General features: G+C 36.2%; 1 protein-coding gene and 1 long non-coding RNA gene across 2 annotated transcripts in view; one reads left to right on the forward strand and one right to left on the reverse strand.

The window, feature by feature from the left end:
* Positions 1 to 14,865, forward strand: part of LOC107731017 (zinc finger SWIM domain-containing protein 7-like) — a 27,280-nt gene continuing 12,415 nt past the window's right edge. Inside the window, exons 1-4 of the mRNA XM_016541986.1 lie at positions 1 to 31; positions 486 to 575; positions 1,943 to 1,964; positions 4,829 to 4,931. Of these exons, the coding sequence (XP_016397472.1) occupies positions 500 to 575; positions 1,943 to 1,964; positions 4,829 to 4,931 (201 nt within the window). The 5' untranslated portion in view covers positions 1 to 31; positions 486 to 499. The remainder of the gene's footprint in view (positions 32 to 485; positions 576 to 1,942; positions 1,965 to 4,828; positions 4,932 to 14,865) is intronic.
* Positions 12,461 to 14,865, reverse strand: part of LOC107731018 (uncharacterized) — a 17,245-nt gene continuing 14,840 nt past the window's right edge. The window contains exon 4 of the long non-coding RNA XR_001638736.1: positions 12,461 to 12,473. This is a non-coding gene — a long non-coding RNA (uncharacterized LOC107731018). The remainder of the gene's footprint in view (positions 12,474 to 14,865) is intronic.

The raw sequence follows: 14,865 nt of genomic DNA on the forward strand, positions 1-14,865 counted from the left end.
AGCGTACAGAGGTGCGGGTAACATGAACACGGTAAATGTTTGCATTTGTGTGTGTCGCTGCACGTTAAATATTTACATATTCAGCAGATATTCGGTCAGCTGATGCTTTTAGAAGCTGCTTTCGAAATCGTCTCGAAGTTACGAAGTCTAGGTGTTGATGTTATTGGTTGGTTTTCAGGTAGTTTACAAATCCATGTATTAGACAAATGTGAAATATGAACACTTTCTCAACATTACAAAGCAATTGTTTGGCTAATTAGCTCGTTTTCTAGTAGTTGTCTTTAATGCAAATAGATAACATTGCCATGAACTCCACATTTACAGATGTGTAAAAGAAAGATGCTAAAGATTTAACTAATATGTAACTAAATACCACGTGATATAACTACAGATCCCCTTGACATGCTTTCAAAGTTTCAAATCACGTACGGTAACGTTAATTAATATGCAAAGACATATGGAACTCATGCTTGTGGCTATTTTAGTTTTCAGGTGCATTATGGGCTCATCTCTGCCTTCTGTTGCTGAGCAGCTTTTGAAAGACCTTCAGAGAACTTACTCGGAGACAAAGCAGAGTAAGTCTGAAGCTCATGATGTCTAGTCTAGTGGATGAAGCCACTGAGTGATGAAGCATTAAAGGGGTCATATGATGCGATTTCAAGTTTTCCTTTCTCTTTGGAGTGTTACAAGTTGATCTGAAAAGCAGAAAAACTCTACTAGACATCCTGTAGTCACACTGTACCTTGGGCTGCTGAGGTCCCTGATCACTAGTGAAAATGTATTTTTGAAATTTATATTTTCCTTAACAAATTATATTATTAGTGAAGGTTTTTGTAGTTTTAATATTATAAATCTTTAGTTTGAATAACATCGTCTAATAATTGGTCGAATAATTTGGTCTGACACTGATATATTATTCTGAAAAGCACCGTGTGCTTCACTGGAAACGAGAACATTAGGCCTAAAACATATCATAAACTTTTGTTGTTTTAATTTTTGAAATGTATTTATTGGTTAAAGATTTTCAGTGTGTTCTCAGACATTTGGACCCCACTGTGTCTCATACGGACGTTTGAACAACAGACATTTGATCAACAGTTCAAAAAAAGAAGTGTTTAGGTCTGATAATAAAAATGAATGTGTGGAGGTGAACTGTAAAGTCGGTGAACATTTTGATTCTTTAGACAAGAGTAGAAATAGCTGCAATTTCTATTACTGACACCGGATGGCGCACTAATACCAGTTGCGTCTATTTTTCGCTATGCTTCATGATTGTTTAAACGACGACAAGTCCTGGGGAGTGGTGGTAAACTTTTTTTAATTTTTTGGATCGGATTGGAAGTGTTTGCCTTTAGTGTAGGGTTTAAAGTATAGGGATTTATGTTCCGATTTTTCCTACAGCATCATGTTCTTCAGAGCTTATTGCCTAATGAGATGTTCAGTAATCCAAAGCCTTGTGTTAAATAAGTGTGTTAAAATGTCACTGTGTTCATTGAGGTTTTGTGAAATCCTTATGTGTGCAGACAAGACTTAATGCAGAGCATCTGGATAAGAGTAATGACATTATTCTGCTGGAATTTTGATGTCAAGCAATGCCAGAAAGAAACTTCAAGGGAGTAATGATTAGAGGAGTAATGATGGCTGTAGTGTTTTTGAGATTGAGATGTCTTTTCAATTTCTACTTTCTCTGGGTCTTTCTCCAGAGAACCATGGTGACCAAAATAAACAGCCAAACTAGGCTGTTTTGCATGACTGATAATTGGTTATATTATGTTTAACATGTACTTAACTATTAAGCAGTTATTTTTTCTAGATCTTATGTTTCAAGTACTCGTATATATTGCTTTTCTGCATTAAAACATGCTTTGTGCTTTTCAATTTTTTCACTTTTATAGAACCGTAATAACTAACATCTCTTGTTTTTTAAAAATCTTTCATATAGTACCAGATGACCTACTAATAGCGTAAGTATTTTTTCTTCTACTTCTAGTTACATTTAACATACTGTGAGATGTGGCCTTGAACTACAGACTGTAGTTTTACTGCATATTATGGATGCTTTTGACCTGAAGTTGAGGAGGGTCAATTATTACTGATGATGTATGTTATTGACACTGAACACTGTACAGAAACCAGACCTTACCTCTTAGTTGCCGGATATACTCAGCACAGGCTTTATCAAGCACATATGTAGGGCTGCACGATTAATCGAATGCGATTGTCATGTGCATTTTGTTTAAAAAAGCCGGTTCTGTAATCAGCAGGAAATCATCATCACGTGCTTTCAGATGGAGCAGAACTTACTACACATAGCCATAGTTCACTGACAAGTTACGCAAAAAAATCGCAGCCGATTTTATTGCGCGATTCTGAAATCGAAGAAATCGTTTGCGATAATGACAGCTGTTTGCATAGCTTCTCAGTGCACTACGGCTGTGAAGTAAATGCTGCTCCATCTGAAAGCATGTGAAAATACCACATTTAATAACATATTTTTACTCCAAACATCACTTCATAATGTCACAATGTGAACACACACCCGGAGCAGTGGGCAGCCATTTTTTGCTGCGGCGCCCCGGGAGCAGTTGGGGCTGTTTATTCAGCTGCAGCGATAGGCATTTCCTGGGTTTCTTCTGCGAGGAGTATTTGGAGTTTCAGCGCGAGAGCGCCCTCTGGCCTTTGGATGGAGATTTACTGCTGACCACAGAACCGTGCTTCACTGAAAGATACGCATGACAATCGCAGCTTCTGTCGAATCGCGATCTCGATTCCATTTCGATTTATTGTGCAGCCCTACACACATGTATGTCTTTACCCAGCGCTCTCTTTCTAGACGTCATTGTCTGAATAAATCATGACTTTAAAAGCATCCTCAAACCCACAATGACAGTCATCAGGCTGCCATTGAGGGAAGCACTAAGCCACAGTAATTACTCTTCTGTGGGAATCACATTCCTCCATAAATGTCTGTTCACATCACAGGTCAGCACTTTTTGCTTTATTGGGCAATTGATTGTGGTTTCAGTGTCATCACATCATGTGTTCGCTTAGGTCTGCTTCTCTACGAGACATTATTTGAATGTGGCTGGATGACATTCAGATGATGGAGTATTGGAGTTTCATACTTCCATTGTAAAATAAATTGCTAGTTTTATTTTAAGACCGGAAACCACACTTGCTTTGGGTTAAATGTGAGAGCTGAGGTTTGTTGCCCCCCATCTTCCTGTGTACATGTCACTTATCTCACCTAGCATGGTTTCCTGTACAGTTAAAGGAAATAGTTCACCCAAAATGAAAGTTTGCTGAAAGTGTACTCACTCTCAGGCCATTGAAGATGCATGAGTTTGTTTCTTCATCTGAACAGATTTGGAGAAATTTAGCATCAGGCTACATCACTGACTCATCAATGGATCCTCTGCAGTGAATGGGTGCCGTCAGAATCAGAAATCAAACAGATGATAAAATAAACTGCAAGTAATCCACACTATACTCACAAACCACAAGTAATCCACACGACTCCAGTCCATTTAACATATTGTGATGTGAAAAGCTGCATGTTTGTAATAAATCCATCAAGATGTTTTTAAAGTGCCCCTATTATGCCATTTTTAAGGTTGCTAATATTGTTTTATGAGTCTCCTAAAACAGGTTTACATTTTCAACAAGGTCAAAAACATGTTTGTTTTCTCAAAAAATAGATTTAATTTTACCTCATTTCTAAATGATTCGTAAACTACTCGTGCGAAGCAGTTCAAAGAATCAGTCTCTCTAAACCCCTCCTTTCCATGAGCCCTCACTGCTGTGATTGGTCAGATGGCGCAGTCCTTTGTGAGGAGTCTGATGATGAAACGGTTGTACTGGCTGATCGACAAGAGACTGATTCGCAAGCATGACTGGAGCAGGACGTTTCTCAGTGGTAAGTGTCAAGTGCTAACAAGTTTGTGGTAATTATAAGATAGATAAATCAAATTTACTCTCACAGCGTCTTCTCGACATGATGTTAACCACAAGGAAATTTTACTGCAAGTTGAAGTTGGCGACGTAGAACGTGGGCAGACATTATGCAAATGTGTTACTTCGTGACGTAGAGCCGTAACAGAATAAGATTCGAATTCCTGACGACTCGATTAGGCTATTGCAAGCCGATTCTTTTTCAACTTTGCAGATAGTTTGTTCACATACAGCTATATGACACACTGCATGAAAGGTAATATTCGAAAAAAGGCATAATAGGGGCACTTTACTTCAAACAAGTCCTCTGTGTAATATTGCTTTCTACAGTGAAAAGAGATAAATATGCAGAGAGCAATCACTGTTTACAAGCAAAAAGAGTTCTAAAAAATATGTTGGTGTAATATTGCTTTCTACAGTGAAAAAGGAGAGAAATATGCAGAGATCAATCACTGTTTACAAGCAAAAAGAGTTCTAAAAAAATATGTTGGTGGATTTTGATGCAAGGGGACAGCAGGGGATGGACTTTTACACTGGTGGAAACGATGTTATGGATTATGGACTAGTATTTTGGCCAAAAGTGTGACAGTTTATACTGTAGTTGAAACCCCTTAATGATGGATTTGTTTCTTATTCACAAGATGTTAATTGATTGACTGAAGACAAATAGATTACTTGGATTATTGTGATGTTTTTATCAGCTGTTTGGACTCTCATTCTGATGGCACCCATTCACTGAAGAGGATCCATTGGTGAGCAAATGATGTAATGCTAAATTTCTCCAAATCTTTAATGGCCTGAGGATTAGTACATTTTTAGCAAATTTTCATTTTTGGGTGAAACATTCCTCTAAGTCTCAGTTTATTTGCTCTTACAGATTGCGATTTGTGTTCGGCCCATGTGCTCTTCAGGCATTGGACCTGGTGGACCAGCGCTCTGTCACATGTGTGTCATCACCTAGCGGTCGAGATGCATTTCAGGTAGGAGTGAATAAATGTCTCAAGTCAATTTGTTTCTACACAGCTGCTGAACAAAACTTCTTGTAATCATGTTTGGCTGCTATTAATGATGCACATAAATTTCTGCAGCCAAAAATATTCAGGCAAAACAGCAACATTTTCAAATTCTTGGTTTTGGCCGGAATAGTTTGGGAAGGCTGAAATCATTGACCAAAACACATTTTGACTGTCAGCATCTCACTAAACACACAACATAGATAAGCTACAACAGTTGAACATGTCAGCAGTGAGGACCAAAAAAAGATGCTTGTATAACAATGTGTAAAATTGGTTTGGCTGTAATGTGGAGATTTGGCTCATTGCCACAGAACTGTTTTATGGCCCGTGAACACCTCTGAAAAAATTGCTTTGTGTTTTATTATTTTCACTATTTCACACATTATGGTACATCAGTGATGCAATATAGTCATATAATTATTCACCAGACTGCATGTGCTTATCCTGTTAGATGCTTCTCCTAATTATTCACAACAGCACTTTTTGCCTTCCAATGACAGACGCTTCAAAATGTGATAAATGTACAATAGTTGAGAGATGCTTGCATAGATTGCAAGTGAGTGTTTGTTTCAAGAATACTCTTGTTTTAAGAATATTTTGCTTACCCCACTGGCAGATAATTTTACTTGTTTTAAGCAAAATGCACTTAATTTAGTTTTTTCCCCCTGGAAACAAGACTAAATATCTTAAGTCATTTGGCTTATCTAGTAAAAGTATTGATTTAAGAATTTTTTTAGATATTTTGACTAAAAACAAGACAAAAATACTAAGTAAGATAAGCCATTTTTTGCAGTGTCTATAGTCTTGTATCAAGCGAGATTGGACAAAAATTTTGCTTGCAAAACATTAACTTTAATTAGTATCCTCAATTCCCAAACAATTAAACATTGTAATTAACAATAGCTCATTGTATGCCTAAAACCGCCAGCAGGTAAAATTTACCCATGCACATGACTACTGTTTTGATAGGGCTAAAAAATGCATTATGTCACTGTATTATGCCACTGTCTTCACAAAGTAATGTCTAGAGTCATGAAATGATTATTTGTAGTTATCAACTGTTTTTGTCCTGTTGTTTTGTGTTCACCGCTATTTTAAGCAGGCTACACTAATTCTCTTAACAGTGAATATAGGCTAAACCCACCTGCAATGACAATGGGAATTAGACGGAAATACATATTTGGGTTGTGCAATATTATAATAAAATGTCATGACTTGAATAAATAGTGCAGAGAACAATAAACAATAAAAATTGCAAAACAAAAAATAATAATGAATCCAAAGTTTATTTTAGTCTACTCATAAATGTTCAAACTTTGGATCAATTATTGATTTTTGTTAATTTATTGTTTGCTACTGTTGCTATTTATTCTAGTCTGACCATTCCCTGAAAAAAAATCTATTATGTAATGAATAAAAAATGTTTATCCCAAGATTATTGGTGTTGTTCTCTTATTCAAATTATAAATTATATAACTAAGCAAATTAATAATCAATTAGGTGAAACTGTCAATGCATCATACATCCTAAGCAGTGCGGTGAATTATTGCTCCTCTTTTGTCTATTGAACATAAAACCACTTAATTTAGTTTTTTCCCCCTGGAAACAAGACTAAATATCTTAAGTCATTTGGCTTATCTAGTAAAAGTATTGATTTAAGAATTTTTTTAGATATTTTGACTAAAAACAAGACAAAAATACTAAGTAAGATAAGCCATTTTTTGCAGTGTCTATAGTCTTGTATCAAGCGAGATTGGACAAAAATTTTGCTTGCAAAACATTAACTTTAATTAGTATCCTCAATTCCCAAACAATTAAACATTGTAATTAACAATAGCTCATTGTATGCCTAAAACCGCCAGCAGGTAAAATTTACCCATGCACATGACTACTGTTTTGATAGGGCTAAAAAATGCATTATGTCACTGTATTATGCCACTGTCTTCACAAAGTAATGTCTAGAGTCATGAAATGATTATTTGTAGTTATCAACTGTTTTTGTCCTGTTGTTTTGTGTTCACCGCTATTTTAAGCAGGCTACACTAATTCTCTTAACAGTGAATATAGGCTAAACCCACCTGCAATGACAATGGGAATTAGACGGAAATACATATTTGGGTTGTGCAATATTATAATAAAATGTCATGACTTGAATAAATAGTGCAGAGAACAATAAACAATAAAAATTGCAAAACAAAAAATAATAATGAATCCAAAGTTTATTTTAGTCTACTCATAAATGTTCAAACTTTGGATCAATTATTGATTTTTGTTAATTTATTGTTTGCTACTGTTGCTATTTATTCTAGTCTGACCATTCCCTGAAAAAAAATCTATTATGTAATGAATAAAAAATGTTTATCCCAAGATTATTGGTGTTGTTCTCTTATTCAAATTATAAATTATATAACTAAGCAAATTAATAATCAATTAGGTGAAACTGTCAATGCATCATACATCCTAAGCAGTGCGGTGAATTATTGCTCCTCTTTTGTCTATTGAACATAAAACAACAGGACAAAAACATAGTTGATGACTAAAATAATCATTTCATGACTCTAGACATTACTTTGTGAAGACAGTGGCATAATACAGTGACAATGCGTTTTTTTTAGCAATATCAAAACAGTAGCTAGTCATGTGCATGGGTAAATTTTACCCGCTGACGGTTTTAGGTATACAACGACCTTTGGCGGTTAAAGTGTTTTATCTAAACAATTTTTCACAACGGGAGATTGTAAATAACACAATTTTAGTAAAAGTCAATGACTGAGAAACTTGGATATTTTATTGAAAATCATGTTACGTACATTTGAAAAACAGCCATGGGTTTTACCCTGTGGTGGTTCTAGTGTTAAAAGGAGAGTTGATGTGACACAGAGGTAAACATGCATCTGTCCCAGCTTTTTAGAGTGTGTTGCAGCCATCAAAATCAAAATTTGTTTATATTTACAAAATAAAATTAAGTTGGCCAATGAAAACATTGGAATTTTTTTTCTTTGTACTTTAGTGAATTAAATAAAGCTTAAAGATAATATTTGACATTTCACAAAATGTCCCAACTTTTCAGGAATTGGGGTTGTATAATGATTAATGAATGGTGAGCTTACCACCGATACATAATATTTGATCATTTTGTTGCATGTAATGGTGGTTTGCTGTGCGAATTTGTGGGAAACTTGGATGCCGTTAACTCAGTAAGAGAGTAATAAAACTGACTGGATCAGAAGCTGTTGTTGTGGTGTCTGTCTCGCCTCTTCCCTCTCCACCCCTCAGTTTACCTCGGCCACTTTTGGAGCTTTGGATACTGTGGTGAGAACAAACCGGTGCTAAAATAGGGAGTTTAATGACCCTTTAAAGAGTTCAAATATAATGCATTAGTCAGTGACCTAAATCCCCTCAGTTTATGTCCAGTCAATCCCTGAAAATGTCCACACCACGGTCAACAGTCAGACATCACGGTCAACACCACCCACAGTGAACTCATCATGTCCTCTCAGTCCCAGAGTGTCTAGAATGGTCAGCCAGTGTCCAGTAGGCCATAGGTGGGCGAAATTACCTTGGTTTCCACATAATTCCTCCTGGACTGACCGTAGATCTCAGCATATGTCACTTACACTGGGTTATGTTTCCGTAAAACGCCTACTACGAGACAGCACAGAAGAAAAGCAAATAAAGAGCAAACATTAACAGAAAACAAAGTGTAGTAATAAAAGTTAACAGCCCTTTTTATGACCTGCTGTGGTTCCTGCTTTAGATAGTCATTGATGTCTGTGTGCAATTATCATCTCTATTTGTCATCTGTAATTCTAGACTCAATTGACTTATTTTACAAAGTGATGTAGTTCCTGTAATAGCATTTTTAGGTATTTTCCAGGAATCTTTTCTGTTTTTGTTCAATAATGTGACGGCACTGAACATGACTCAAAAATAGTTTTTTCAGTTCAAATTCTCATTGAGTCTGAGATCTGCAGAGCTTACTGTGTATCCAACACATGCAGTTTTTCTTTTCTTTTTTTACTGCTAGACCTTAACATAAAAAGTCCTTCTTTATTCTAGTTTCCAAAAGGAAAGTCATTCTTTAAAAGTCTTTTATGTTTTGTACTTTCCATATTTGTAATGCACTGAATTGAATTGTGTTACCTGAACACCATAAACAAAGTTTACGTTTTTATTTAGCGGAAAATTTAAAATTACAAAACTGATTTGGATGATGATTTTGGCCTTTCGAAAGTGTTTTTTATTTTTCACCAAGTTGCCAAATTTTCGGTGCTTCTCTATATGTCAAATTCTGAATTCTAAGCAAAAGGTATTATTATATAATAATCAGAATAAAATATTACAACATTATGATTTTTTTTAAGACATATGATTCAAGATCCTCTTTTAAAAAATGCTGTGGTGTGACTTCAGTCACTGAGTCTCATGTGGCATGAGAAAACTGAGATTAAAAGATTGCTGAGTGACTATGAGGTAAAATACAGGAACAAAGAAATGTGAGAGTGTTGTCTGCATCAAGTTCCTTAATATGCAATCTAACATTATGTTTTAGCATTAGTGTGAAGATGTGGCACAGTTGTTTTTAGGGTGATTAGAATATTTCCTGCATGTTGGAATGATCTGAGTGATTTTAGAGCAGTTTGTACACAAAGAAAAAGCAAGTGAAATTGTTGTGGATAAATGTAGCTGCTGAAATGCTGTGCTGTGCAGAGATCAGTGCTTCTGCGGTCTGCGTACCCTAAGGTGCTAAATTGTTCCGATCACGTTCCCAAATCTAAACTGGATTTTTTAAAATAGCATCTTTAGTTCTGGAGCTCATTCATACTGAATGCAAAGGTGAATGTGAATTTTTGTTGTGCAATTTAGATGTAGATTTAATATTTGATGAAAACACTTCACAGTGTTTGGTCTTCTAGTCAAGAGGAACAGTACAAACGCAGGGATATTCAGGCCCACAGGGATCTGTGCCCACAGAACACAGGTTCTACGCATCCTCCATAAACATTTAGTCTAACCTGTTTATGTTTTCAGCGTGCTTCAGCGTGTGGTACAACCAGAACTGTTTTCCATGGTTAAAGTTTCCTCTGAAATAAGCACAGAAAATGTGGAAAGAAGTCCACAGATTCATTTTGGGCCCTGGGGTTGTGTGTTGGCGAGTAAGTTTGTGTACGTGTCTGCAGACCACATGCAGAAATCCAGCGGCATTGCTGTAACAGACGTTCTCTGGTGGGTCACCCTGCAGTTGTAGGAAACGTTTCCGGTCGATCCAGTAGCCAATATCCTGTCAGTCAGCCCCTCTCTGGGGAAAGAGGCTTCATTAATATGTCATTGTGATTGTCATACTGTATTAAGATCAGCTGTGCTTAATATCGTCCTGCCCTGGGGCTGCTGTCCAGCTGCCATAGTGGTCTCGCTGACCTTCACTTACCATCTTTATTGAGTCCTGACCTACAGTAGCGTGGGTGGAGTCAAGAAATAACGTGGAGATAGATGTTTGCCTGACAGCATGAGGTAGTTTCATAGTTGATATAAATCTCAAACACTTTCTCTGGCTGAAATGCGCTTTGAAAATAGAGCTCTTTGAGTGACCTGTGGAAGAAAGGGACATGTTTGGGAAAACATATATCTATACTATATGCTTTTTTTGTAGTTCTGTTTGGCAACTCTAGTACAGTAGGACAGAAATGACACAGCTTTAAAAACCACCCCAAAGTACATGAGAGCATGAATTGATAACGGAAGGAGAAACATAACTATTATATAAACTAAAATATCCTTTTACTCCTTTTGCCGATCTGCTTTTGAATAAATATCATAGTGTCCTGCTACGGCGCACATTCTATAAGCTGCAGTTCTGGAACCTCCGTCGCAATATACTGTACAATGTGACATATATCCAGATTAGGGCTGTCATCGTTAACGCATGCGATTAATTTTACAATCCTTAACGCGTTAAAATAATTTAAAGGGGTCATATGATGCGATTTCAATTTTTCCTTTCTCTTTGGAGTGTTACAAGCTCTTGGTGCATAAAGAAGATCTGTAAAGTTGCAAAGACTAAAGTCTCAAATCCAAAGAGTTATTCTTTATAAAAGTTAAGAGTCAACCACGCCTACCTAAAACGGAAAACTACTTTGTTTGGCCTTCCAAAAGAGGATGATATCCGCTTCGTCATGCCTGGAGCTGATCCGTGCTGGTCGCTGAGGAAATACATCAACTTCGTGCTGTGGATCACCAGATTGGCTTTCACCGTGGACGAAGCGGAGTCAAGCCCGGGGTCGCCACATGTGGTTGCCGTAAGCCCGCCGGACGCTCCTTCGTCGAATCCTTGCCACTGACGATTCAAACGCGAGTTTTGAGCAATGTAGGAGTAGCATTTGTAGTTTGTCATTTCTCCGATCACAAATACAGACATGGTTTTGTTTACGTGGCACGATGCAACGCGTAAAAAGACAGTATAAGTCATTATAATCCGTAATTATGTCCCCACTGGATGCAACAAATGCCTCGTTTGTAATGGGTTTTAATGTTTATGTCTCGTCGCTCCGGCCGGACACGGCATCAACAGTATGGTGAGGTCCACTGATCCAGTAAGCGAATGCATTCAAACAATCCGTCCAAAACAGCGCTAATATGAAGGAAACCAGGCTGATTACATCGGAGATTGCAGAGAGAACAGAGACTCGCGTTGCGTTTTGTGAATTATTCATTGCAGTGTGTTTTGCTTTAAAACACGAGCTCTGTCATATTCTGTGATTGTCTCTGAAAAGTGTAATGTGTATATTTGTTCTTACTTTTTAATAACAAATATAAAATAATGACAAAGATTTTTATCTTTGCCCACTTTGGCCTAAATATGTCATTCTTTTTTTATTTTATATTTTGTTACCTTGTAAGGTTTTGTTTTTAAAATAGGGAAATTAGTTTGGCTGTACTGCTCAGACAACTTGCACAATATTAAAACCAACATGACAAAGAATCGTGATAAAATCGTGATTTTCCTGAAAAAAAAAACTTGGTATATTTTTGCCATATCGCCCACCCCAAGGTCAGTAAGATGTTTTAAAAAATTTTTTAAAGAAAGTCTCATGCTCACCAAGGCTGCATTTATTTGATCAAAATTACAGTAAAAATAGCAATGTTGTAAAATATAGCATTTTTAAATAACTGTTTTCTATTTTAATGTACAGCAGCCACCAGAAATCATCCTAATAAACTGATTAATCTGATGCTCAAGATGCTTGAGAAATATGTCTTGTCATTATCACAGTTGAAAACTGCTTTGTACTTTTTTCAGTGTGAATAGGAAGTTCAGGATAAATGGGAGGATCAAATGAACAGCATTTAATTGAAAAATATAAATTTTATAACAATGTAAATGACTTAACTGTTGTTTGAGCAATTTAATGCATCCTTTCTGAATAAAAGTATTTCTTTAAAAAATTAAACATTTAGTGTAATTTTTTTTTTATATGTATGTCTATATTAATTTCTGTTGATTTATTTCTAATTTCTGATTTTGACTTTCTGCTAATGCACAAGGACAAGTAAACAGGACATGGGCAGCTTCTCTCTTGGTCTAATGGTGAACGTCTCTTCCTCTATAATGTTGACTCACATTGGCAGCAGCAGCAGATCAGTGCAGGCTGTTGTGAGAATGCTCCACTGACACTAATGACTCTGGCCTTTGGGTCGCTGGGAAATAATGCTCAGTGTTTGTCACACCAGCTGCTTTATCAGCCTGTGCCAAATATCCTCTGTGTGCAGTTTCACTGTAGGACAACTATGGAAAGAATGCAGGTAGTTTGAGATGATGTTGATATTTTTAAAAGGTTATTTTTTATTGGTAAAAACAAAGTTCTTAGTTGATATTGTATATAGATAAGTCTATGTTTTAGTCTTAAGAATTGCTCATGAAATTGCGTGAGGTGAGGATTTTTAAGTTTTGTGTAAAGACCCTGCATAGTGAGGTCTGTAAAAGTCAAGTTTGTGCAAGACTGTGCTTGCCTGCACTGTCTTACCAATTTTTGGTGTTACAAAAAACACCCAAGAGGCTCGGGCTAGGCTGGCAGTGATTTCAAATGAATAGAGACACTCATGAAATCAATATAATCTAAATAACCATATTTGCTTTCTTAATGCATGTTCTTATTCTTATTGAGATTTATCACCCAGCACTAAACAGCAGGCTGTCAGGCATCAAGCATTTGTTTTATGCTATAAAAAGGGATGAGAAGCAGTCATGGGATGTCAGCATGAAATTAAAAGCTTGGCATATTGTGAACGATTTATTGATGCATATTATTCCAAAGGGGGAAAATGTGTTTATAATCTTTAATCAAAATGTAATTATCTGCTCTACCTCTGAAACTTCACGTGCCCCTTTTACTTCCACTCTTCCCCTCCCATCCACCTGACTTCATTCTTCCAACAACCTCTTTTCACAATACATTCTAAACCAGATTTTTTTCATGTCGAAGTTCATCTTTTGCACGTCACATGTGCGTAAAATGGGCTGGAGATAAAATTTTCTTCATGTTGACATTAACTCATACTTCGAATGTTGCTGATATCTACCTGTAACATGTACTCACATCATCACTTGTCGATCTTCAGAAAAGTGCAAAAGAAGATTAAAATCAGTGTGCTTGAGATTGCTTTTGTGGTGAGTAGTGTGGTGACATACCAGGAAGAGTTTTAAGAAAGGCTACAAGAAACCCCTTCTCCCATCTCTCTATATGCCCCAGGCAGTTTGAAGTGTGGGGGATGTTCAGAGCTGTTTCTCAGTTTAGCTCAACTCTGTGACTGTTGGCCCAGTCCTGTTGTTGAAATGTGTAAAAGGGACAAATTCACTTGATAGACACTTTCTCAAGCTGTGTTTAAGAGCATAAACCTTGCTCTTATTCGCTGACCACCTGCAGTCCAGTTTAAACCAGTCATTAATAAGCCCCGTGCTTATTCATATTAAATCACTGTTATTTCAACACAAACACGCCTACTTTGTATGTAAATTAGGCTTATTAGATTTTCTTATTTACAAACTGCCTGGTGTTATTACCGCCCACGGAAAGCAGATGGTAAATGAAATTAATTTAACCCTGTGAAGTCTGAAAAAAAAATGATATGTGGAATAAAACACCTACATTTTATTCAGAAGCCCAAAGCAGAAATATGCAATTTGGTGCAGTTGCTGATATTCATATGCCCAAAAGAAAGATAAAATTCTGGAATATTTGTAATGTCAGTGAGATCTATATAGCAGCATGGCAGACTATTTAAATAAAATTATAAATATCATTTGTCAATCTATATCCAAATGATATAAAGATTTAAAGGTCACACTTTATTACTTTTATTATCCAATTCTAGCTTATAACAAACCATTAACTACGACTTTTGCCTCAAACTCCTAATTTGCTGCTTATTTGGTAAGGAAGTTGTTTAATTTAGGTATTGGGTAGGATTAGGGATGTAGAATATGGTCATGCAAAATATGTGCTTTAGAAGTACTAATAAACAGCCAATGTGTTAATAATAGGCATGCTAATAAGCAACTAGTTAATAGTGAGAAATGTTCCTATACAGATTTAAAGATTCATTAAATAAAATATTTACTTTTTAAGTACTTAAAAAAAACGTGTACTATGACCTGAAGGTGAGCATTTTTACAATTATGCTAAAAGACCTTTTACTCGCTAATAAAGTATAAACTATCATTTAGACAACAGAAGGCATGTAATAGAAACTACAACAGTTTTTTATTTTATTTATTTTTTTATAATTTAGTTGATTTCGAGACCTTAGAAGTTTATGATAGAGTAGGTTATGGGGTACAATTAGGGATGCTCCGATCAATCGGCCGGAGATCGGTATCGGCCGATAATCACATTTTATGACT

This window comes from Sinocyclocheilus rhinocerous, unplaced genomic scaffold, assembly GCF_001515625.1.
Source record: "Sinocyclocheilus rhinocerous isolate Xijiao unplaced genomic scaffold, SAMN03320098_v1.1 scaffold157, whole genome shotgun sequence".
Lineage (NCBI taxonomy): Eukaryota > Metazoa > Chordata > Actinopteri > Cypriniformes > Cyprinidae > Sinocyclocheilus > Sinocyclocheilus rhinocerous.